The sequence below is a fragment of the Pelodiscus sinensis genome, chromosome 11, assembly GCF_052426305.1.
Source record: "Pelodiscus sinensis isolate ZL-2025 chromosome 11, ASM5242630v1, whole genome shotgun sequence".
NCBI classification, from domain to species: Eukaryota; Metazoa; Chordata; order Testudines; family Trionychidae; genus Pelodiscus; species Pelodiscus sinensis.
Window position 1 is genome coordinate 8,113,958 of NC_143062.1, and position 25,352 is coordinate 8,139,309.

The following is a 25,352-nucleotide window of genomic DNA, read 5'->3' on the forward strand; positions in this document are numbered from 1 at the left end:
TTAAGGCATGGGCTAGCCGGGCTGCTGCCCGGGGTGCCAACCTATGGGGGGCACCTGATGGCAGCTGTAAGGGGCACGCAGCAAGAGCACCCCTTATATCTGCCATCAGGTGCCACACGCCTGGATCCCGGATCGTGGGCTGCAGCAGCTCCCAGCCGCCACCCTGTAGCAGCCGCCCGGGGTGGAGCCACATTAACCCCCACAGCGCCGGCCAACAGCACCCTTCCCTACATGGCCAGGCTCAGCCCGCACCGGGCGGCCCCAGGCTGCGCACCAGCGGTAGTAGCCGGGCTGGGCCAGGCCGGGCACGTGCGTCCTGCCGCCGCCAGCTCCACGCGCCCTCTCTCACGCACCAGCGTGAGGGCAGGGCTGCGCATGCGCCCTCCCCAACCTGGGGCGTTATTAACCTGTCTGCCCGGGGCGCCAGAAGGGCTCGGTCCAGCCTTGCATGGGGAGAATACCCTGCCCCTCCTCAAAGGGGCTTCACGAGGATCAAGCCATTAACGCTGAGCCCAGACGGGACGGCGCGAGGGGATCTGGGCGCACACACAGGGAACGTGACTTGTCCGAGGTCACACCCGGCGAGCGGCGACTGCACCACCCACGTGCTACGCGCTGGCCCCCAGCCACGTCCCCTCCCGCTGGGAAGCAGAACCACGCCCCCGGACAGAGACAGACGCCGCCCCGCCCCACGCACAAACCCAGAGCAAGGCCTCCTCGTCAGGCGGCTACCGCAGGGGGTGGGGCGGGGGAATCCCGCTGGGGGAGCAGACCCCGGCTCAGCGACTAGGCCGAGTTGAAGGGGCCAGGCAGCCGTGGGGGAGAGCCGCGGGGGACTGGGCCACTGGGAAGGGCCCAGAAGAGTCCAGCTCCGTCCCGAGCACTGGGAGGGAGCGCCGGCGGAGAGACACGCAACCCCTTCATCGCCTCGGCAACGTCAGCCAGCCGAGGCGGAGTCGCTCTGGAGGGGCAGGGGCACTTACCGGGGGGTCCTTCCCCTTCTGCACACACTCCTCCTTCTGCCCAGGGAGGGGCGGCCAGTAAATCTGAAACGGAAGACAGGGGCCTGAGGCCAAGTCGCCCTTCCCATCGGACCGCCCCATCCGCCGCCTCCATCTCTCACCCGCGCGCCTCATCCTCCCATTGGGCCAAGGAGGGACAAGCCGCGGAGCCCGGCCCTGCCCACCCCGCATCCCACAAGTCAGGCTGTCGGGCTCAGTGGTCACATCGGTCTCTCGCCCTGGGCCTAGCTTAGGCCGGCCGTGACACAGCAGCACCGGGCCAGCGAGCTGCATCCGCGCTCCGTAGCCAGAGGCGCACAGCGGGGGCAGCTACAGAATCACGCGGCCACCACAACGCCCGGTCTGCTCGGGCCCTGCTGGCCAGGGAGACGTCCCAACCCACGCCTGGCCCTCAGCTCCCCAGTTCAGAGCTCTCCCTAGGGCAGGCTGAAACAGAACCCCCCAAAGCGGGCCGCCCGGCTCTGGGGCAAGTCGTACGCGGATCCACAGAGGAGCCAAACTTCCCAGTGTGGCACCATCTCCTGTCAGTCCCTAGGGAGGGCTCCAGTCCAGAGCACACACCCAAGGGCCCAGCTGGAAATCCACCTGCTACCCCAGCTACCCAAAACGCCCCGTCAGCCGGGAGAGGGGCCATCAGGCTCCGTCAGGCGAGGCGGGGGCCGGTGTCTCAGCTCCGAGGTGGTTTTCTGTCTATTAGCGGAGCCCCCGGGCTGTTCAAACAGTCCAGCTTCCCTCCCAAAGCCCCTGGCCACCACTTAGCTGCGGGGGGCCCTGCGATAAGCCCCGGCTGTTTATTTGTTCTGCTAACGGGGTTGAGAACAGTGGAGGGAGCTGGGCTGCCCACGGCCCCTCACTCTGCGTATCAGGCTCACAGGAAGGGGAGGAAATGAGATCCGATGACAGCAGAGCGGGGTCCCCGGGGAAGTGGTTTCGTAGGGAGGAGAGCGCCTACGCTGACCGACGGGGCGGAGAGCTGGGCCCCGAGACACGCCACGCTTGCCGGCAGGGCTTCCAGGGGGAATTTGGGGCAGAGGGGGAGGCCGACATTGCGGTTCTGGTCCAGGAGAAGGGAGGGCGCGGGGCGGGGGGACAGTCCTACACTGCGGGGGCCTGGGGAATAGAGAGATCACTCTGAGGATCTAAGCCAAGAGCAGCGATCCTAAGGCCGGAGGCCAGACGCGGCCCCTGGCTTACCTGGACTTGGCCCCCGGGACTTGGGCCTCCCCCCAGAACTGGGGAAATGGTGCTGGCAGTCCAGCCCTGCAGCACCCCCACAGTCCCCTCCACGGGGCTGGAGTGTGAGCACCAGCTCCCTGCTGCGGGTTTGAGGGGAGCCCCAAGCCTCATGGACCAGAGACAGGCAAACCGGGTCCAGATCTAACTCACGGGTGGGGGGAGGGAGCAGCTCCTGCACCCCCCTCCTGCCCAGACCCCGCTCCCCCACTTACTCCTGCACCCCCCCTCCTGCCCAGACCCCGCTCCCCCACTTACGCCTGCACCCCCTCCTGCACAGACCCTACACCCCCACTTTCTCCTGAACCCCCCTCCTGCCCAGACCCCGCTCCCCCACTTACTCCTGCACCCCCCCCCCCCTCCTGCTCAGACCCCGCTCCCCCACTTACTCCTGCACCCCCTCCTGCGCAGATCCCTGCATTCCAAGCTTGCTTCCCTGCAGCTCCCCCTACACACTGAACCCCTGATTTTGGCCCCACCCCAGAGCCTAGGGGGCCCCCACAAAATCTACTAACTGAGGGGCGAAGGAAATGTGGAATGTGGGGAGCACCTTTCTGCTTCTCAGTTGGGGGCCACATCAATGAGGTTTGTTTCTTTTTTTTTTTTTTTTTTTTGCTTCTCACTTTTGTGCGGCCCCCAACTTATTTTTCCATGGGTCAGTGGCCCCCACTCCAGAAAAGGCTCCCCCGCCCCGATCCAAGGCCACACAGCCGCCAAAGCTGAACAGGGACAGACCAGCAAGACAAGCAGCACCAGGGCCAGGCGGGAGAGGTGCCGCTGTGCATTAAAAGCAGCGAGGGGAAGGATTTCGGGGAAGTCAGCAGCGGGGAAGGCAGGGCCCACCCTGAGCAGCAAAGGGAGCGGCTGGGAAGGGCCGGCCCATCACAGACTCTGCTCCCGCGGGGACTTGCCTGGGGACGCCAGCAAGAGCCACGCGAGGCCACGGCTGACAGCCCGCACCCGGAGAGCAGTACCGGGGCTATCCGCATGGGCAGGAGCCACCTTGGATTCCCATCTGAGCCCAGGCACAAAGCAGGACCCCCCCCCACCACCACCGGGGCCTCCAACAACGTCCCCGCTTTTGCGTTTCCCATCCCCGCCTGCGCTGGTTTGAGCCTCCGCCCGGTCGGGCCCACGCGCCCCGAGGGTCCCGTCGATTGTCCACAGTGCAGCCCCACGGCCGGCCCTTCCAGGCTGCCCACCCGCCTGGGGCAGAATGATCGGGCGTTACCTCCTTGGCGCCCGCGCCGGGCTGATCCAGCCGCAGAGAGTACAGCGCGTCTCTGCCCCCGACGAAGAGCCGGTCGCGGTACTCGTCCACAAACAGGGTGCGGAAGTCTAGGAAGCCCCGGTGGCCATGGAACAGGCTGGAGCGGTTGGCAACCAGGAGATCTGAAGGCAGAGAACAAAGACTCTGGTGGCGTCACAACACGGGAAGGGGACACGGCGCAGCTCCTCAGCTCGAGCCCATCTGCACGCTCGGCTCCCTGCCCTCCGGGGAAGCGCCATGACAGCCCATCGCAGCAGCCTCGGGGCTGCTCTAGCTTACCCTCGGTTTCCCCGGCCTGCTGTGTGCCCGCCACAATGGAGAGCAGCTGCAGTGTAGCCCATTCTGGCCCCGGCCTGCCTGGAGCAGCAGGGGGCAAGGCAAAGGCCTGGCCAGCCCACTCGGACAGCCCTGCAAGCGTCGCCTAAGGCCCTGCCCGTCGGGGTGTCTCCGACCCTTTGGGGGTCACCCGTGGGTAGTTTCATGCCTGAACCCAGAGCATGGGGCAGCTGGGGGCTCTCCCTGCCCTTAGTAGGAGGGGCTGGCCAGAGCCATCATCAGCGAGGACAGGAGGGAAATGACGGCTGATGAAAGTCCTGAAGATGAAGACTGTCCACACTCTGCACACAGCCCAGCACGAGGGAAAGGAGCCGAGGGCAGGAGAGCATCGCGAGGGGAAGCAGGAGACAGGGCACCCAGAGGGGCAGAGGGAGAGAGAAAGGAATTCCCCGGGCAGTACAAACCCACATGCCCACTGGCCCTGAGCCCCAGCACGCCCAGGGAGGAATCCACTGACTCCTCAGCCCCTCGCCCCGCAGGGCAGGAGAACACCCCCAGGATGGGCCACGTGTGGCAGCTGCCAAGCCGTGGGACTGCCCGGCCAAGGACGCCACTACGCGCAGCCAGGGAGGGGATGGAATGGGGCCTTCCGAGAGCGCGAGGCGCCAGTGAACGACAGAACCTCCGTGTTCATTCAAGCACATTCACCCCCCGCACAAAGGGACAGCCTAGGCCCCCGTCCCCAGCGAGAGCCCAGCACAGTCCCAATGGAGGGACGTGGAGGGAGGCGCCTGGCCTGCATTCCTCTCGGGTGAGGAAACAGGCGTCCTCCAAATCAGGCGTATGGAGCCTGTGGTGCATGTCACAACCGGGGAATCCGAGCTGCGGCAGACGCGCGGTTTGCCACAGGCGAGCCGCTTGCCAAAGGCAGACCCAGCCAGCTCCCCTAAGGACTCTAGTCAGGCAGGCCTCTCCTGGGCCAAGGCGTGCTGCAGGCCGGACGGTGGCGAGGGGGCTTTCCGAACGCGGCGGGCGGCCGCCGCTCCGTGACCGCTCCAGCCGGCCACACGGGCCTGAAGCACAGAAGGAACCGGCGAACGAGACGGGAGACTTCCAGGCCTTCCCCTGACACGGCCCTTGCTCCGCCCCTCGGCCTGGTGGTCTCATGACAGCACCCTGAGGGAATTCACCCCCCACTGGCCATTTTCCAGTCCTCCGCTAGTCCTTGTTCCCTCCAGGAAGGGGAGCAGGCGGCGTCGGGCATGAGGGGGCGTTCACGGTGACTCACAGTCGCAGTACACCCAGCCCTCTGGAATAAGCGTCAGGGTCAGAAGGACCGGTGGACAAAGATCAGAGGATGGAGAAGGCTAGAACAGGGCTTGGCGTGAGCGGGGAGAGGCTGAGGAGAGGAGTCAGGGAAGGCCCTGCCAGGGTGAGGTGGAGCACAGCAAAGGAACACAGAGTTGGCGTCACCACGGTGCCACGTGGATACAACACCGTCCCAATGCGAGGGAGACCACGTTCCTCTCCCTGGAGTTTTACTGTTGGTCTTCCGCCACCGAGCGCAGCCTGACAGGTGCTGGCAGCTGTAGAGCACCGTGTTACAGCCGCACACCTGCTACCAACGGCGGGCAAAGACGAGGGAGCAGACTGGGATGCCGAGTGACCTTTGCAGAATCACGGCGGGGCAGGGAGACTTATCACAGGCCGGGTATGTATCGGCAGCTAGATCAGCCGAGAGAGCAGGAGCTTGGCACCAGGCCCCGGGCCCAGCAGACGAAGGTGCAACTCTTAGACGTGCTCTCCTTGGCCCTCAGATGTTACCGGTCAGATCAGGACACACGGGCCACCCACCCCGCGCCAGCAGCGATGCTCTGGACAGGAACGACCCTCATACTCAGTCTCCCAAGTCCTAACACCCGGCAAAAGGCCCTTCCGAGTTCCCAGGCAGGACTGGGACAACCGGAGCGGAGGGAGGCTCTGAAGAGCCCACCCAGGCTCCTCACGTTCCTTGGGGCCACGCCGGCACTGGCTCGGTCCCAGCCACACTAGCTCGTGGCCGGCTGACAGGGGAGCCATGGCCGAATCACCGTTCTCAGTTGAGGGTTCTCCTGGGGGAGTCGCAGTCATGGGCAGCTCTGTGGGGGCCTCCGGCCAACCTCCATGCATCCGGCAAAACCCCAGTTCTCTCTCTCGACGCCACGTCCACCCATTACAGGACCCCCAAACCAGGACCGAGCAGCACCCAGGTCTGGGTTTGAGTCACTCTTCTCACGTAGCCCGGGCTAGCTCTGGCCACGGCCGAAAGCTAGCCAGAACTCTGCTACGAGCAGCCTCGCGCCGGCCACTCGGAAACCACGGCGACGGCCGGCGTTCCAGTTACCAAGCCAATCTTAGCTTTGCCCCTGGGGCACATCGTTCCCACCAGGCCTCCGGCTACACAGCGCCCTGCTATTTCCCCTCCAGAGCCCCTGCCTCGTTCACTGCGCAGGCTGGACCATGCAGCGACTGAGGCTGCTACTGAGTTCTCCATGGCTCGTTCACCTCACAACTCGGCCGACCCAGAAGGGCCCATAAAAGCTCCTGCGAAGGTTTGCGCCAGATTTATACTGTGGCAATAGCAAGTACAAAAATAAGGCCAAGAGCCACAGGGCCCTGCCTCTTCTTCTGCACATCATCCAAGCCGAGGGGAAACTCCCCGAGGCCCGGACATCACCTGACTCTCTGGAGAGTCAAGAGACACACCCGCCCTCGTTAGACAACCAGCACGGGGTGAATGGGACTTTGACTGAAGCAGTGGGACCAACCCCAGCTTGGGTTGGTAAGAATGATTGACGGGGGCCTTTCATTTGCCTCCTGGTGTTCAAGCCTGTCGGGGTGGCTTTGCTCCGTAACTCTGGAGCCGAGGGGCCCAACTTAATTTGAAAACAAGGGCCTCATATCACCTGGCTGAGGCCCTAGGACGGGACGACTTCGTCTCTCACCGACGTGCGCTCTGCTCCTCAGAAGTTCATCGCTCCGGCGGCTGGCTCTCCGGCAGGGCGTCTCCACAGCCACAAGCTGCAAGGTCACTGGCGGGGAGGTGATGTAGGCCGGGGAATAGGCAGCAGGTTAATGCTGAAAGACGGGGTCCGCTTTCTGGGCAATGCAGAGGGAAGAGTGGAAATCCCAGCTCTCCCAGCAGACATGCCTTCAAGGGGGCCAGGCCTGGGTAGCGCCTTAAAAACGGTTCCTTCTTGTGTCACGGCGCAGTCCCCCGCAGTAATAATGCTGCATAAACAGACCCCTAAGCCCTTTATCCCCAGTGGTGTAACCGATCCCCCACCCCGTCATGGAGACTGGCTGTAAAATCCAGCTCCGGCTCATTAATCCCCACGCCCCCCCGAATGGCTCCTTTGTACGGGGCGCAGGGGTGGATCCACCCACCGGCCTGTTCACTTCTAGGACCCGAGCCGGGTGTCCGCCATGCCACGAGCGTGGCTGTTCTCAGCCACGGTCCAGAAGGACCTGTCCCCTGCAAGGCTGCCAGCCGGGTGCCCCGGCCCCAGAACGTGTCCCCGTGGAGCAGCAGCTGTTTCTCAGGTCCCAGGGTGACAGTGGGGGGTTGTCCTATGGCATCCGGCCCTGTCCTCCCTGGCAAAGCCAGGCACCTGCCGGTGGTGGGCGGGCAGCAGCCCTTCCGAGCTCCTTTCCGGCTTCCACCCTGCACCAAAGCAGCCGGGGAGGAAGGTGGCGTCGCCGCGGGCGGTGAGCAGCAGCCAGGTCAGGCGGTTTCCGGCAGCCGGGTAAAGCATTCGTTCCGCTGCCCAGCGACGGGAAAATATGAGTCTGGAGCAGACAACTCCCCGGCCCCCGAGGGGGACTGTCTGCCCGGCACGGAGACCCTGGCCCGAGCGCGGGAGGCCGTAACTCACTGCAGTGACAGCCAGCTCCGCGAGCAGAGGGGAACGGGGGTAATTTGCCATCAAGTCCTAGGGCTGTTCCTCGGATGCTGGGCCAGACGCAGCTCCCTCCTCTGCCTTTGCTTGGGATCCTGGTCGCTGCTTCCCCCGGGGCAGCTGCGACTGTTGGCTCCGGAGAGAACCAGGATTTTTAACAGTCGCGACCAGCGCGAGGGACCCAAGGAGAATAAATCCCCATCGCTTCTGGCCCTCGACACGCTTTCCCCAAGCAGCACGGACAATGTACGCACCCGCCGAGTGAATATTAAAAACTTACCCCCCTCGCCCGCCCAGATCCGGTGTCCCAATCTCCTAGTTTGAAGTCCCCCGGGGGCTCGGCCACTCCTGTCGTGGCTCGGTGGAATTCTGAGAGCAGCTGCCCTTTCCCAAGCTCAACGATTTCCCAGCGAGATTATTTCCCTGCTATCGCAGGATCTCGGATCCGAAGCAGGAACGAAACAGGCCATCCAGTAGAGCAAGCGCAGCGGGAGACCCTGGTGTTCACAGGGATGAGCAAAGGAGGTAAAATACAAACAAAACAGGCCCGAATGGCCTGCCCAGGCCCTCCGCACTTGGGCTGACGTCTGAGCGAGCTTCTGCCCACTGGGGCTCTGACTAGCCACCTGGGCCTAGATTCTGAATTCAGTCCACACTGGTGCAGACCGGGAGGAACTCCAAAATCAGGGGCACGGCTCCAGAGAAGCAGAGATCGGGATCGGGGCCCATGGATGGCTCCCTTGGGCAGTACAGAAATACCCACCCCGGCAAGGCGAATATTTGCACTCCTCCTAACCAGGCTCTCGTACAAGTCATTCTGTGCACAGCTGCCCGCCAACACTCCCCCCTCATTGGGTCGCTAGGGGCTAGAATCAAGTAACCCGGCTTGGTGTTAATTACAGGCAGCCAGGCTGTTGGTGCTGCTGACACAAAACTTCCCTTCTAACCCTCCACGTCAGGCGGTTTTCAGCACGGCTGGGTCAGGGCTCTTGGGCCCTGCTTCTGAGACTTGAGCCCAAAGGGAGCGAGGTGCTGAAAGACCCACAGGCGGGAAAGGGTGAGGAATATTAACCCCCATGCAATGCCTGTCCCACTGGAGCCAAACCTGGAGGAATTTCTCAGTGTTCAGCTACCCAATTTTACGGCTTTCAGCTGCTTGGGAAAGGTCCCTACAACTCAACAGGTATTTTGAGAGGGATCTTCCCGTCAATGGGGTGCAAGGGCTGCCGGTGGCTTGCAAGGAAAGGGGGAGCCAGGTTGCAAAGGCCGTGGGCGTGCAAAGGGGCGGCTGCATAGGGGTGTGACTGGAAACGGCTCTGAGCTCCGTCCGAGCGGCTGTAGAGCGCACGGGAGTCACGGGGCAGGCGCGCGCCTCGCACACGCCAAAGGGCTACGGCCCGTCCTGCCGGCACAGACTGCGCCAGGCTCTCCCGGGTCAGAGGCGGGGGGACACCCAACCGTTAGCCCCCAGACTCAGGGCCGGTAGATGTTGGGGGGGTTACTGCACCTCCTGGCCCATCGGCGGCCATGATGTGCCTCCGTGCTGGAGCACTCTGAGGGGAGGGGGCCAGGGACCAGCAGAGGGACAGGCCTGAGGAGAAATGGACACCATGGGCCCGGCCTCCCTGTGGGCCTCCCACGTGTCCCACGCTGCCAGCTCCCCTTCTCCTTCAGCCCTGCCCCTCCCTGGGCCTCTCCCCTCACGCTGCCACGAGGTTTATTTGCAGAGCCCAGCATTCCCGCCGGCCTGTTTTCTTTAGCGGTGTCATTTATTTCCAGTTGACTCGCTGCTTATTTGCACTGGGCTGTGTAATTATTTCTCAGGAGAAGCCAGCTTGGGGGAGGGGGCGAGTCACCCGACCCGATGAGAGACGAGAGACGGAGCCGTCTACAACCCAGCCAGGCACCACAACCCACAACCCACCAGCGAGGGGAGGACGGGCGAGGCGAGGCCCATGGAGAGAGGGGAAGGGCAGAAGGAGCTGGGAGAGGAGGCGGGCGAGTGTGTGGACACCCGGCCATGGAAGCAAGGGAACTGGTTGACAGTCTGCCTCAGCCTTGAGGTGGGGCCAGGCGCCCCCATTGCTCCCAACGGGGACGTCGGAGCATCAACATACACGGAGCCCCCACTGACTCCCTGCTCTTCCACCAGCCCAGCCTGCCACGATCCGCCGCGCGCCCACCCCGCTGCCACGACCCGCCACACCCACCCCGCTCCTCCAGCCCCGCCACCCCGACCCACCCGCCCCGCTGCCCCAACCTGCCACGCGCCCACCCCGCTTCTCCGGCCCTGACCCGCCGCACGCCCACTCCGCTCCTCCAGCCCCGCCACCCCGACCCACCCACCCCGCTGCCCCAACCTGCCACGCGCCCACCCCGCTTCTCCGGCCCTGACCCGCCGCACGCCCACTCCGCTCCTCCAGCCCCGCCACCCCGACCCACCCGCCCCACTGCCCCAACCTGCCACGCGCCCACCCCGCTTCTCTGGCCCTGACCTGCCGCACGCCCACTCCGCTCCTCCAGCCCCGCCACCCCGACCCACCCGCCCCACTGCCCCAACCTGCCACGCGCCCACCCCGCTTCTCTGGCCCTGACCTGCCGCACGCCCACTCCGCTCCTCCAGCCCCGCCACCCCGACCCACCCGCCCCACTGCCCCAACCTGCCACGCGCCCACCCCGCTTCTCTGGCCCTGACCTGCCGCACGCCCACTCCGCTCCTCCAGCCCCGCCACCCCGACCCACCCGCCCCACTGCCCCAACCTGCCACGCGCCCACCCCGCTTCTCTGGCCCTGACCTGCCGCACGCCCACTCCGCTCCTCCAGCCCCGCCACCCCGACCCACCCGCCCCACTGCCCCAACCTGCCACGCGCCCACCCCGCTTCTCTGGCCCTGACCCGTCGCACGCCCACTCCGCTCCTCCAGCCCCGCCACCCCGACCCACCCGCCCCGCTGCCCCAACCTGCCACGCGCCCACCCCGCTTCTCTGGCCCTGACCTGCCGCACGCCCACTCCGCTCCTCCAGCCCCGCCACCCCGACCCACCCGCCCCACTGCCCCAACCTGCCACGCGCCCACCCCGCTTCTCTGGCCCTGACCTGCCGCACGCCCACTCCGCTCCTCCAGCCCCGCCACCCCGACCCACCCGCCCCACTGCCCCAACCTGCCACGCGCCCACCCCGCTTCTCTGGCCCTGACCCGTCGCACGCCCACCCCACTCCTCCAGCCCCGCCACCCCGCTCCACCCGCCCCACTCCTCCGGCCCTGACCCGCCGCACGCCCACCCTGCTTCTCTGGCCCCGCCGCCCCAACCCACCGCGCGCCCACCCCGCTCCTCCGGCCCCGCCACCCCGCTCCACCCGCCCCGCTCCTCCGGCCCTGACCCGCCGCGCGCCCACCCCGCTTCTCTGGCCCCGCCGCCCCAACCCACCGCGCGCCCTCCCCGCTTCTCCAGCCCTGACCCGCCGCACGCCCATCCCGCTCCACCAGCCCCACTGCTACGACCTGCCACGCGCCCGCCCTGCTCCACCGGCCCCGCTGCCACGACCTGCCGTACGCCCACCCCGCTCCTCCAGCCCCGCCACCCTGACCCACCCCGCCGCCCCAACCTGCCGCGCGCCCACCCCGCTTCCCCAGCCCTGACCCGCCGCATGCCCACCCCGCTCCACCAGCCCCGCTGCCACGATCTGCCGCGCGCCCGCCCTGCTCTACCGGCCCCGCCGTCCCGCCCCGCCCCACCAGGCCCGCCGCCCCAACCTGCCGCGCGCCCACCCCGCTCCTCTGGCCCCGCCGGCCCGCCCCACTCCACCGTCCCCGCGGCCCCGACTGCCGCACGCCCACTCCGCTTCACCAGCCCCGCCGCCATGACCCTCCACGCGCCCGCCCCGCTCCTCCGGCCCCGCCGTCCCGTCCCTCCATGCGCCCACCCCACTCCTCCTGCCCCACTGCCATGTCCCAATTGACAGGGGTGTCAATTGTGCGGAGCAGCCGGGGGCTGACTGGCTCTCCCCGTGCCAGGCCTAGAGAGATCTGGCTGTAACCACCTTTGATTCTGTTGGGGGAAGGATCCCAGCAGCCTTTCGGGCCAGATGGACACATGGATGCCCTAGCAGGAACCTGATGTGCCTCCCTCCAGGGCATCGGAGCCAGGGGAGGCCTGGTTGGGGCTAGCAAACTGAACAAGCCTCCAAGAACACACACACGCCATCCCCTCCCCCCCCCGCGCCAATGTACAAAGCCAACATGGCCCCACTTGCACAGCCACACACAGCCCCGCTTACTGCCACACAGCCCCCTACTGAGAAACACGTGCACACACGCTCAGCCACAACAATGCACGAGTACACATGGACACGCACCAAGCCACAGAGCTGGTCTGCGTACAAAACAACATAAATGGCAACCCACAGGCAGAGAACTAAGGCTGACAGCCGGCAGACAGGCAGACGCACACACACACACCACCGGGCACAGCCGAACGCAAACGCAGCCAGCCAAGCGACTACAGATAGCCCCAAATCCTGCATCACTAACAGCCGCTGGCCCTGGCTCTCCGCAGGCCCAGTGCCAGGAAAGGGAACCCGCTGAGACATCCCCTGTGCACATCTGTCGCGCTGTCACCCTTCCCTGTCGGACACTGCTCTTGCGCCACAGCCTCAGGCTCCTCGCCCACGGGGCTCTGAGGATCACGGGGAGCCCAGAGGAGCCAAGTGGGGGTCTTAGCCCAGCAGCCCCATAAGGCAGACGGAGCCCTGCCCATGGAGGTCAGGAAATGCCTACAGGAAAGGGGCGGAGGGACAGGCTGTTGGCAGGTTTCTTCCAGGGTGTGCTCAGACCACCAGCCCAGAGCGGAGCGGACCGGATCCAGGGGAGTTTTGGCTTTGGCTTGGAGCTAGTGGTGGGCCCCTCTGGGCAGATCCTGCTAACGCTGCAGCCTCTCCGGGTCTGGAGTTTGGGAGACAGCTGGGCTGGGGGATCAGGGAACCCCTCAGTCAATAACCCACCACTAGATCTTCAGCCAGCAGGAGGAAAACGGTTGTCTCTTTCCAGGGCCACATTATGACGTTCGTGGGCCCTAGGCACTTTTGCCTTCGTGGGCCCCTTCCTCCATAAAAAGAAATATTAAAAATTATTTTTGATATAACTTTAAATACTTCAACATTTTATTTTTCTGTTTTAGGCAAAATTTAATAGATTTTCACGGGCCCGAAAAGCTTCATTTTTTTCTGACGTAAGAAAAAAATTAAAACATTTTCTTCGACCCTAAAAGTTCACTTTTTTCCTTCTGATTTTAAAGGAAATTAAAACATTTTCGGGGGCCCCTAAAAGTATCGTGGGCCCTAGGCACTGTGCCTACTGGATAAGTCGGCCCTGGCTCTCTCCCCTCCCCCGCTCTCGGTGCCGCTGTCTGGTTCCCACCCGGGCCCCGATCCGGGGCTGCTCTTCTCCCGCCCAGCCCCTGGCACTGTGCTGGGTGGGTGCTGAACGCTCCTCCGGTGGCCACCCCACTCTGGGCTGGAGCACGCCACGCGAGGTCGGGGAGAACGAGGGGCTGGGGTCACCCCCCAGTGACACGCTTCCCTACCCGACCTCCATACCCACCACTCAGCCAACGGCTGCCAGATCCACTCGCCCCAGGCCCAGCCGGGGCGTTTCCCTTGCGGGGGTAGGAAGGAGCCAGGGCCTGTGGCCTGTCTTTGCCACGCATCGGTGCTAAGCTAATGCTGCATGGTCTGGGAGGAGACGCACACCCGGCGCTCTCCCATGGAGACGGCTTTGCTCTGCAGCCCACTCTAAGGAGAGGCGCGGTGCACCGGCGGGTAGCGCCCAGCAGGGAATGCAAACCGCCCAGCTCCCCCGGGCACAGCTCCATCAGCTGAACAGCCCAGCCCACGAGCCGCGCCCGGCTAACCTCACCCACCCGAGAGGGCTCCTTGCTGCCCCTGGCACAGCGCCACCTGCTGGCAGGGGCAGGGATGCCCCGCTACTGGCTCAGTCTCCACGCAGCGCTCAACTCCCCCAGCTTTTCCACCCGCTGCAGCGGCCTGGCTACAGCCCTGCGATTTCCTCAGCCCGGCAGGATTTCCCTCCCTGCTGCCGCTGCCAGGTCTGCAAGCGCCCGAGGCTGGCACGGCTCCGGGCAGGACGGGAGATTCCCAGGGCAGGGACTCGGCTATGAAAGTCAACAGGATGCAAGCCAGAGACGGGCGGGGAGCCGTAACAGCGATGCCCAATGGGCAGTGCCACCGGCTGCATGCGTGCTCTTACGCACGCTCTGCTAGGGAGCTGCTCCCGCAGGGAACACCCAGCCCCGGAGTCACAGCGAAACCTCCACCGCGTTCAACCGAGGCAAACCCAGGCCTTCCATGTACGGCCACTGGCTCACCACCGCCAGGCAGTGCTCGAGATGCCCTAAGACCCCAGCTCTCCCCATTGTACCTGGCTACCCTGGAGAGCTCTCCCCCACTCCGAGGTCGTCCAGTTCCTCCCACCCCATGGAAGGCTCAGGGTATTTTTCTATGATTCAACAGCAAGAATGTTTCCCATCTCCGAATAACGTTGGCGAGACCCCTCGCTCTTATTGTTTCTGAAAACTTTTCCCCCCGGCAAATTCCTCCTCAGGCTGGGAGCTTTTGCATCCGCATGAACCCTCCGGAGCATCTCCTGGGGAAAGGAAGGAGCCACCCTGGTGCATGCACATCGGCCGTGCCCCATGGATCAGGTCCTGCCCAGAAAGGTGCCGAGCCGGGAGATCGGCCCCTCTCCATCACGGCGATCTCACCCAAGCTCTAGCGGAGCCCGTGGGGCAGGAGCCGAGACAGGAGGATCCAGCGCGCACAGACTACACTCCGGGCAAGGCTGGGCGGGGCTTGTACGCGGGGGCAGTTATGGCGAGGAAGGTGGGAGGGGGGTAAGAAGAGCACCTATGGAGGGGGACTAGGAGGAGCTATGGTGCCATACTGGCCTTCTGCCCCTTTCCTTGGCAGGGCCGTTCAGAGCCGGCTGGGACGGAGACGCCGCTTGAGTCGGTCCCTCACCACGGCTCTGTACTGCCCCGCTCACCACACCGGGGAGAGCCCGGACCCTGGGCCAGACGCCCTTCCCGCTCGGCCCAGGGCGGCCCGCAGACAGATCCCACCGCAGGCGCCAACGCAAACAGCTTCTCCCTCCAGCTGGCCTCCCAGCGTGGTGTCCACCTTGCCTCCCCCTCTCCCAGCCGGCCCCTGCTCCGTGTTTTGTCTGCCTGGTCTTTGGCGCAGGGACGGGAGCCCTGCTTACCCGAGCCAGCCGCTGTTTTGTCTAGCACAGAGCAGGCTGCAGCTGGCGGGCCGGAGGGGGAACAGCAGGGAAGCAGGGCAGAGGTTTGGACCCTGCACGTCTCCCTCCCTGGCTCTCTGGTCTTGCTCATCTCTCGGCCAAAGACACCCCCAAATGCAGCCATGGGGAGCCCCAACAGGCCATGTGGTTCTGGGGTCCCCACTGCAGCAGGGTGGCATCACCCCGACACTCCCCCCACCCAGAGAACTGCTCCCCCTCCTCGTTCCCTGCTCCCCCCACCTCTTCCCTGGCTTCTGCTGGGGGGAGGGAGACAGGAGGGCGACAAAGCACAAGGGAGGAGAAAATCGTCCTCCCGTCGCTTGGCCTTCTGGCGGGCGCTACCCTGGAAGGACTCGAGTGAAAAGCGGCCCGTCGGCAGCCAGGCTCCTGGAGCGGAGACGGAGCAGCCAGGATCCACAACGGAAGACTCCTCTGGCTTGTACACGAACAAGAGGGCTGGGGACTCAACGCGCAGCAGCGCCGGCTGCGCAAAACCCGCCCAAGAGGAGGGCTCTCCCAGAATGCGGTCGCAAGAGCTTCGATTCCTGGGACATGGCAGGAGAAGAAGTGAGCCCAGCTTGGCTTTCAGATCACAACGTCCCAGGGCGAAGGGCAGAGCCAAGGGCTGGGGGAAATAAAGGCAGCTCGCAGCTTTTAAACCGAACACAGGCGCTGGAGCCGCAGGGCCGCCCAAGGTAATAAGAACATAAGAACGGCCGTACTGGGTCAGACCAAAGGTCCATCCAGCCCAGTATCCTGTCTGCCGACAGTGGCCAGCACCAGGTGCCCCAGAGGGGTGGACCGAAGACAATGATCAAGCGATTTGTCTCCTGCCATCCTTCTCCACCCTCTGACAAATAGAGGCTGGCGCACCATTCCTACCTCCGGCTAACAACCTTTTATGGACCTAACCTCCATGAATTTATCTAGCTCTTTTTTAAACTCTGTTTTAGTCCTGGCCTTCACCGCCTCCTCTGGCAAGGAGTTCCACAGGTTGACTACGCGCTGTGTGAAGAAGACCCTTCGTTCATTAGTTTTAAACCTCCTACCCATTCATTTCATTTGGGGTCCTCTAGTTCATATTTTATGGGAACAAGTAAATCACTTTTCTTTATTCACCCTCGCTACACTACTCATGATTTTATATACCTCTATCATATCCTTCCTCAGTCTCCTCTTTTCTAAGCTGAAAAGTCTCAGTCTCTTTAGCCTCTCCTCGTATGGGACCCGTTCCAAATCCCTAATCATTTTAGTTGCTCTTTTCTGAACCTTTTCTAATGCCAAAATAGCTTTTTTGCGGTGAAGAGACCACATCTGTACGCAGTATTCAACATGTGGACGTACCATAGTTCTATATAGGGGCAGGAAGATATTCTTTGTCTTATTGTCTATCCCTTTTTCAGAGCAGGCCTGCACATGAATGGAGGCTGGAGAGGGAGAGGGGAAGAGATTAATTCCTGGCTGGTCTCTTATGCCTTCCACCGAAGGATCTCAAAGGCAGACAGACCAATTAAGTCACTAAGCAAAATAAAACCAAACAGGCCAGCTACATCTGTGGCAATATGAGATGCAGTGACAATGCGGAACTGGGAGACAAGAGATCCAAGTTTAAGCCAAGGCCTTGGACAGGTCATGGCACCCCGTGCCTCAGTTTCCCCAACTGTAAAAGGAAGGTAACAGCACTGACGTTGCTAGTTTTGAGATCCTTCGAGGGACACGACCCTATAGCAGTGCGAAGGCACTGGGACACAGGGGCCGTCTGCCCACCGCTTGCCACTAGCCAGGTCTCATGCCAGCAGAGCACTGGGCCAGTCAGGGCAGAGACAAGCAGAGAACAGGGATTCCCCAAGACAGTCAGCTCTGTATAGTAACGCCTGTGCACAGCGTTTGCACCACCCCGGTGCCTTCCCCTTGGAATTGCCCAACGTCACCGGCACACAACTCCATGCCCAGGCCTGCAGGCCGCGCTCCGGGATAACTCCTATGGACAGATGGGGGCTCCGCCCATGCGGGGACAAAGCAGGAACCACAGGACTAGCCCAGGGCTCGGCAGAATGTGGGTGTGGCTACCCAGCTTGGAACGAGAGCAGCGTCACCACGTAGATGGCGTAAATCTCCACTCGGCCCTTCGTTTGCTCCAGCGGAAGAGCTGGTTCCAAGAGCTTTCCAGCCCATGACTAGGCTATGCTCACACACCCGCAGGGGAAGCATCTGTACCACCATCTGGTTGGGAAACTGAGGCACTGCACCACATTACTGGAAAAACCACAAGGGCTCCTAAAGCAGATCAAGGATGGGAGGAGGAATGGCTCGCACCAGTGGCTTGGTTTGCCAGAAACCAGCCCTGTGCTAGATCTCAAACCTTCCCAGCTCCTCTACCGTCTCAGACCCGGGATTAGGCAGCAAGTGAGGGGCAAGAGGAGCAGCATTCCTGGGGCCTGCATGCCGTCTCTGGAGATCAAGGCCGGTGAAATTTGCAAAGCTGCCTGAAGGATTTCACAGTCCGGCTCTGCCCCTGTTCATTTCAGCGGAGTCCAAATCCGCTCCAAGATCCTCAACCGTCTGCCGTGGAGGCAGCAGCCTCCCGGCCTTTCCACCCGCTCTCTAGAGGAAGTAGGGGATGAGGCTTAGCAGTCAGCCCCCTGAACATGCTCTACGCGGCTGGGGCTCCTCGAAAAGGTGGTGACACTCTGACGTCATTCTGACACTGCAGCCCATGCTCCAGGGAAAACTAACTTCTCCACATCACCAAGGACCGGGGCGGCTTCCTTCCCTGCCTCCAGCCAGCCAGCATCTGGCTCCAGCTCTCCAGCGAGCTTTGGCACCTCCGATTGTTTCACAACCGGCCCAGTGCTTCACAAAGGCCACTCTGGCTCCCTGTTCCAGCCAATCACAGCCTGCTAGCAGGAAACTCCCAGCTAGCCCCGGGAGACAACATCCCCCTCTTGCCAGCCACCCGCGTGATGCGGCTCCCCCGAATCGCAGGAGAGAAGCCCCGATTGCCGTTGTTTTTAACTACAGAAAATGCACCCAGCCAGGTGCTGGGACCCTGGGTTCTCTTCCTGTCTCTGCCAGACTCGCTGTGGGGTCCGAGCCAGCCAGTTCCCCTCTGTGCCTGCCAGCTCCCCCCCATAACAGGGATGAAATTGGCCCGTCTCTCAAAGGGAGCTGGGAGGCTCCGTTAATTAGTGCTACTAAAAATCACAGCTCAGCGGTGGAGATGAATGCTGGCGGGGCTGGTTCTGCCTGTGAGCCGCTGTCCCGAGTGACAACCCTTTCCAGGTGGTGGTGGAGTTGTAGGGACCGACTCTCCGTCCCCGTGTCACTGACGTGAGCGGCTTGCGTAGTGGAGGGAAATAAATCCTGCCACATCAGTTTTAGTCCCAGGTAGGCTCGGGGGGTGGACCAGCCAAGTTCATCCGAAGAGAGGGAACGCTCTGCCTTCCTTTGCCAGCAGGGATCGCTGCAGCCATGGGCAGCTTGCAACATGGCCCACACCATAGCCTGGGAATGGAGGGGCTGCTTAGCCACAGTGCCATGACAGAGCAGGTCCGCAGCTCTCCAGCAGGGTCACCAGTGAGCACAAGGCTACAATGGGTTATTCAACCAGCAAGGGGACAAGCAGGCACGAGCCAACAGCGTACGCTCAGCAACAGCCGTCCTGCTCTGCAACCCACAACTCCCAGCAGGGAGGAAAGGGGGAAGGCGTCTAGACCACCAACAGCTGCAGGGCTCCAAGCCTGCTCCCGGATTTCCCAGCAGGCCGGTGGGGGCGGGACAGTGGTGCTGGAGCCGCAACTGAAACCCGCCGGGAAGATCTGGTGATCCCTTTGGACAGGGGCGGGGTTGTGGTACCCTGCCCGGGAGCCAGGACGGGGGGCTCTCCCCCAGGCCAGGGCGTGGGTGTGCCCAGGGGGAGCCGCTCCCTTCCTAGCCCCACTGCTGTTTGCGATGACAAAACACAGATACAACCCTGGGATTTGACAGCGCGACCCTCGTGCAGGGTCCCACGCACGTTTCCGCAGCATCCTTCCTCCCGCCAGGAAGCGCCAGGCGCCGGCAGCTGCCTGGCCCGGGGCTCTGCCAAGCACAAGAGTCCAGGTCTTGGAGAAGCCTCAAATCAAGGACAATTTGTTTTCTGCGGGTCTGTTTCCAGCTCATGTCCCGCAGCACGTTGTGCACATAAATCAAGGGGCTGCATCGCTGCGCTAGCAACCCCAGGCTGGTGGGAAGGGCCAGCAGCCACCTTCCCTTCCCAGCAGTCACAGGAATCCAGTCCAGGTTTTGCCCCTCCTTTAGGGGATGCATCCAGGTGGGCAGCCGTGCCTGGTGCTGATGATGCTCCCCTGGCCGGCTCCACGCTCTGTCCCGTCCCCGGGGGCCGGCTCCATCCCCGGGAGCATTTCTCAGCAACGGTGGCCGCCGGCTCAGGGCGAGTCTCGACAGCGCCAGCCTGGAATCCCCCTTCTGCCGTCAGAACCGGCCCCAGGAGCACGGGCAGGTGCTGGGCGGCCTGGCTTGTTGGCCTCGGAGCAGCCCGCGGCACGAGGCGCAGAAGAGCCGAAGCGCCTGTTGGGAGGCTGAGACAGGCCCAGGCACCCCCAGCCAGAGGAGCCGAGCTCAGTCGGCCGGCCACGGGCTTGGCTCTGCGGCGGAGCCCCACAGTCGGAGGCTCATGCCTGTCTACATGGGCGCTGGATGAAGACCCGGCTGGGGAAGGCAAGCCCCACCCCCGCCTCTTCCACTAGAGGCCCCGCCCCAAAGCAGGCCCCGCCCATCCCCAGCCCGATCCTTCCCGGCCATCTGGAGGGCCGAAGCTGCCATGTTGCAGCCCAGGCCTTCCCCTGTGGCCAGGGCGTGTAGGCAGTTTTGGGAAGGCAACGCCTTCCCTTGCCTACCCTACCCGCCCATGCCTGTCCCTCCCTTCACAAGCCCCAGAGAGAAGGGCGGGGTCCTACCTCACAGCCTCCTCCTTCCCCCGAACCACATTCCCACTATCAGCACAGTCCTAACAAAGCCCAGGGGTGTAGCCAAGGGTTCTGCCCCAGGAGAGCGGCTGAGACCTGGAAGCCAGGCAGCACAAGGCCAGCATGCCCACAGCCCCCTCCCTCCCACCTGTGTACAATGAAATGGCTTCCTGGGGGCAGGAGGAGATACGGTGGGAACTCCCTGCCGCAGGGAGGACGGAAGACGCACGGAAGCTAAGCAAGGATTGGGTGGGCTCCCAGCTGAGCTTAGCTGCTGGGGGGGTGGGGCAGGGAGGTGGCACCTGCTCCATCCCCCGGGGCCAGCTCCTGCCCTGGGGCAACTCCCCTGACTCCAGCAATTCCACCGGGGATGAGACCAGCCCAGCATGCCCACAGCCTCCTGCCTGTCACTTCTACGCAAAGCCAGGAACACCCCCAAGCAGAGGGGTGAACGGGGCGGTGGGGCCCCTTGGGTGCCCTCCCCTGTGCTGAGCAGCAGGGAGGTCTGGGTAGGATGCCCCACGAGAGACGCACTGTGGTTGTACCAGCCAGCACCGCACAGACCGCAATGGGTCACGCTGCCCACACCAAAGGGGCGGTTTGATTCGCTCCCTTCAAAGCGGCGGGGCCACGGCGGCCTCACCTCCGCCGCAGCTTCCCTCTCGCCTCCGGCCCTCCCGGCTTCCTTTCCCTGGGCGTCTATTTTTAAACCGCTCGCCTCGGCGTTTGGGTTTGAGGCAGGCGATTCTCACGGTCAGCCTGGCACATTTCCCGCGCCGTGCTCCTCATAAAAGAGGGACGGAGAGGCAGCACTCAGCGAGTCGGCCAGCCTGCTCTCCCATCTACCCGTCTGCGTGGGAAAAGCTCCCAGGCAAAAAGTCTTGAAGCCACCAAGCCTTAAAGCCAGCAAGCTATCCTCCTGAACTGCTCCCCCAGAAACGCCCTCCTGCCTTGACACACACAGAAAGCTGCCGGCTGATCAATATTTGGCAGGCAGGGAGCGGAGTTCGCTACTTCTGAATGGCTAAGAATTGCTTACATCCTCCTACTATGGCCCCCCACCATTGCCACAGGGCTTGTCTTTTAAACTCCAAGTTCTCCGGGGCAGGGCCATCCAACAGCAGGGTCCCAGGAGCTACCACAAGATCATGCTAATTAGCAACTAGATACATTTCAAAAGCAGCGCATTTAAAGGGGACTGAAGTTTTTTTTTTTAATGGTAACCCTGTTAACTTGTGGAACTCACAACTGCAGGATATTATTGAGTTAAGTTGCAGAGAAAGAGAAGACGCTCCTATGCCTAAGAAATGGGTATCCTTTTCAAGAGTGCCCAAGTGAGTTAAGAGCATCGGCCTCATTTTTCAAACTGATTCAAACACTGTGGAGCCCCACAGCCTCGCCCCCAAGCAGACCACCTGTGCAGGGCCTAGTATCTGATGTGAGGGGGCTTTCCCAGCGTGGTGCGCTTCACGACCACTGGGATTCAGAGGGGCGGAGCAGGGCAGCCCCACATCCTGCCTGCCCCACCTCCCCCAAACAGAGCCATTCGTGGTTTTCAGGGTACTGCCTGCCCGGAGCGCCCATCTCCGCATGCAGCCACCTCAGGGAACAGCCTGATGTTCCCCCCCGAGCCAGAGGCCAAGGCAGCTGGTTCAGATCTAGGGAGTAGGGTCACTGTTTGCCACGAGATCCACAGCAGCTTGGGTCAGAGCCGCCACATCCGTGTCCTGGGTGGCGGGCAGCAAACCCTGGAGAGCTCTCGACTTCAGCCAGCTGTTCGGTGGCATGTTTCCACCACTCTCCCAACTGGACTTTCCCCGTTCCCAGCCTAAGGACCGGGGATGGGAGAAGGGAGGGAGAATCTATACTGGCCGGCCACAAACTCTTCCAAAATATCCCCTCTAATGCTGAGAGAGCTGCAGGCCCCAACCAGAGTCCCCCAGAATCCGAGCTTGGAGCTGAGGTGGGAATAGAGGAGCTGGCAGGGTGGTGAAACACTGGAATAAACTGCTGAGGGGGTTGTGAAATCTCCATGCCTGGAGAGATTGAAGAGCAGGTTGGACACACCTGTCAGGGATGGGCTGGACGGTGCTTGGTCCTGCCAGGGGGGCAGGAGACTGGACTGGACGCCTCTCGAGGTCCCTGCCAGTTCTAGCGTTCTAGGATTCTACGATTCTATGACACCCCTTTGCAGGTACCACGTACCCCTAAGTGCCCCCGAACCGCCACCCGGGGCCTGCTCCCGGAGTCCAGAGGAGCTGGATTTACGAGGAGCAGGCCTGGAGAACCAAAGGGGAAAAATCCAGGCCCGCCTAGCCCTCCGACCCCACACACGCCGCGCTGCCTGACGGGGCGAGGAGCCGGACAAGGCAGGCTGGCAGAACTCCACGGCGTGGCTGCCTGAGGCATTTCCGGCCCCGGCCCCGGCCCAAGGAGGGAGCGTCTCCGATGGCCAGAGGGAGTCAGCCCCAGCGGTTTCTGAGCCCAGTCTCCCAGGGATGCAGATCAAGGGGAATGCAGGCGGAGGACGTGGTGTCAGCCCCGCGGGCCCTTCTCAGGCGTACCAGCCAAGGGAGCAGCACTCTTCCTGCGCCTTCAGGAGGCACCGGGGCGGCTCCGGCTGCAGTGCCAGACACTGGCCACAAGGGGGTGCTGGCTGCACCCGGGCAGACTGGTTCTGTCCCCATGTGGAGACACAGCCTGGCTCACTTTGATCACGTTCCGGGCTGGCGGGAGTAAGAGGGTGAAGCCGCCCGGAGCAGCCACGGTACCTGGAGAGAGGGGGTCTGGCAGGGCACCGGGGCGGCCCGCAATCAGTTGCCATCACAGTTGGCCTCTGCCTACCAGTTTAGCCCGAGATAGACCCCTGGGCAGTCTGGGGCCAAGGAAAACCTGCCGGGCCGTGCCTGGGGACAGGTAGGGCCCTGCCCACTGCTGCTACAGGAGAACACGATGTTCCCCCAACTCGCTTCGTTCCCATTCCAGGCAGCCCTGCGAGGGGCCGGCCCACATGTCCGACTCAGTGGGGCGGAGAGGAGTGGACACACACGCCGGTGCAGCGCCAGGGCTGTGCGGGGCTAAGCAGGCAGGCACACAGTGTACACCTCGCGGGAGCAGGGAAGGAGTTAATTGCCGGCACCCTCACTCTGTCCTCCGCAGCCGAGAGGGGGTGGAGAGCCAAGGGACGATAGTGAAATGCTCCCCCTTGATCACACCAGCTCTTCTCCTTCCACCTTCCCTGCCCTGCAGACCCATCCCCACCTCCAGCGGGCACTGGTCCCCCCGTGCCAGCGATCCGCCCTCCCCGAGGTGCTGGGCATGGCTCGAATCAGCCCGGGGCACAGTCCAGAGCCTGGCACAAGCCCAGAAAGCCGGCTAGCGCCAGGTGAAATGTGGGGCAGCCCCATGCAGCTTTCAAGGTTCAATCCTCAGCCCCCTCCAGTGCTCAGCAACCCGCCCCCCAAGCAAGGGAGACAACATCTCTTATAAGACCCACCCCTGCTGGGGAGAGACCTGCTGGGGCGCGGAGCCAGAGCCCCACTGTGGGGCGGGGAAGAGCGCGCCCGACCCCCCTTGTCTCTAGCATCCCGGCACCCTCGTGCCTCCAGCCCCCCCACCCCTACCTTTGTAAGCCAAGCGGAGTCTGGGCACGCCCCCCTTGGCGCCTTGGCACCTGGCGAGGAGACTCCAGAAGAGCCAGCAGGTTGCCAGGAGCTGGGAGAGGCAGGCTCGCTCCATGCTGCTCTGCCTCCGGCCTGGGACTCGACGGGATGCCTTTCCGCCCTCCACGCCTTCCAGCTGCGAAGCTCCCAGCTGGCCAGCCTGCACTCCCCAGCCAGCCTGCCACAAGCAGCTGGCTCCGCACAGTCTGCTCGGAAGCTTTATACAGGCAGGGCTCCACCCAGCGCCTTGCAAGGGGATGGGGAGACCCGCCTTCCCAAGCAGCTGCTGCGCCTCCCCGGCCCTGAATTCTCTGCCGCTTCTGTGCTCTCCCCTACCGAGTTGGCTGAGGCAGTGGGGGCGAATTAGTCCCTGCTGGAACACCGCTGGATCCGGGCGGTTACCCCTGAGGAAGATTTGGTCCTTGGCGTGGAGAGCAGTAAAATAAAAGGCAGATTTCTTCCCTCATCTCCAGTGCGGACCCGTCAGCCAAGCCGCAACCCAGCGGGCCCTGGAAGACACATTTCTTCCTGGAAAAGGAGACAGCGGGGGGAAAGAATGAGCTAGGGGGGAGGGTCGGCAGATTTCTTTCCCCCAGAATGAGGAAAAAGTTCTAATATATCTAATATGGCCCCAGTCACTGCAGCCTCTGAACATGTCACTGATAGCCTTGGGCCCTGTGAGGCAGGGCAGGGCTCCTCGCCCTTTTACAACTGGGCCACCAAGACTAAGTGACTTGCCTGAGGCCAGCCAGGACATCGGTGGCAGAGTATGGGTCTCCCAAGTGCCAGGCGACCGTGATAAGCACCTTCCGCTAGCCCAGCTTTGCCACTGACTCTCCGTTGTCAAGTACAAGCCTTCTCCGCTCGCCGTGGCACCTGGCGCGAGTGACTAACGCCACTCTTTTCCAAAGGAGCCTGCGCGGGCGACTCCTGGGTGTCCAATACGAGAATCCTCAGACCTGGGTGGATTTCTCCGATGCTGAGCTCTCCCCTCTCCTGCTGAAGTCAGTGTGCTACGGGGGCACTTTCCTACAGAAGCAGCAAGACCCACTCCCCTAAAGAGCGCAAAGTCCAAAGACAAGGCCGGGAGGCCCAGGGGGACCGGGTACAACATACACCCACCGTGGGCAAGCTGGTCACAGGGAACCAGCCGGTGACTTCTTTTATTAGATGAAAACTTGACATTCGCCCCAAACCCCACGACTCCAGGATCTGAAGCTCAGAGAAAAAACCACATGCAAGACTCCCATGAAAACCTAACAGCTGGCAACACAGCCTTTCTGCCAAGCACAACAGATCACCCACTCCTTAAATTCCTCTCTCTCTGGGTCACATTCCACCATGTGGCTGCCTCATCTCTCAGTTTAACAATCCCTCACTTCTATTCCCGCATCCTTTGGCCCATCCCTCTAAATACCCTACCATTCCTCTATATAAATCACACACCAGTGAACGAAACCAACCAGGTGACTGAGTTAGTCAGTTCCTTGCAGGTATGGAGATATTTACAAGCCCTAGTCTTAAAAAAAAAGGGGGGGGTATATTCAAGGGCATTTTCTCCACACACTACATGGAATTCAAGTGTTTTGTTTTGCATCCTATAGCAACAACTTCCCCCACAAAGCTAGAAACCCCAAACAGCCACAGTCTTGTAGGAGAAACACAAAGTG

General features: G+C 62.9%; 1 protein-coding gene across 2 annotated transcripts in view; it reads right to left on the bottom strand.

Annotated features, from left to right (window-relative positions):
• The window catches only part of SEMA3G (semaphorin 3G), a 96,192-nt gene that overhangs the window by 39,230 nt on the left and 31,610 nt on the right, over positions 1 to 25,352 (bottom strand). Inside the window, exons 1-3 of one of the 2 annotated variants that reach the window (XM_075939491.2) lie at positions 23,644 to 23,890; positions 3,487 to 3,647; positions 984 to 1,046 (exon numbers count right to left, since the gene is read on the bottom strand). In XM_075939491.2, coding sequence (XP_075795606.2) covers positions 984 to 1,046; positions 3,487 to 3,647; positions 23,644 to 23,758 — 339 coding nt within the window. In that variant the 5' untranslated portion in view covers positions 23,759 to 23,890. Of the gene's footprint in view, positions 1 to 983; positions 1,047 to 3,486; positions 3,648 to 23,643; positions 23,891 to 25,352 lie in introns of those variants that run through there. The other variant, XM_075939490.2, reaches the window with a different exon arrangement.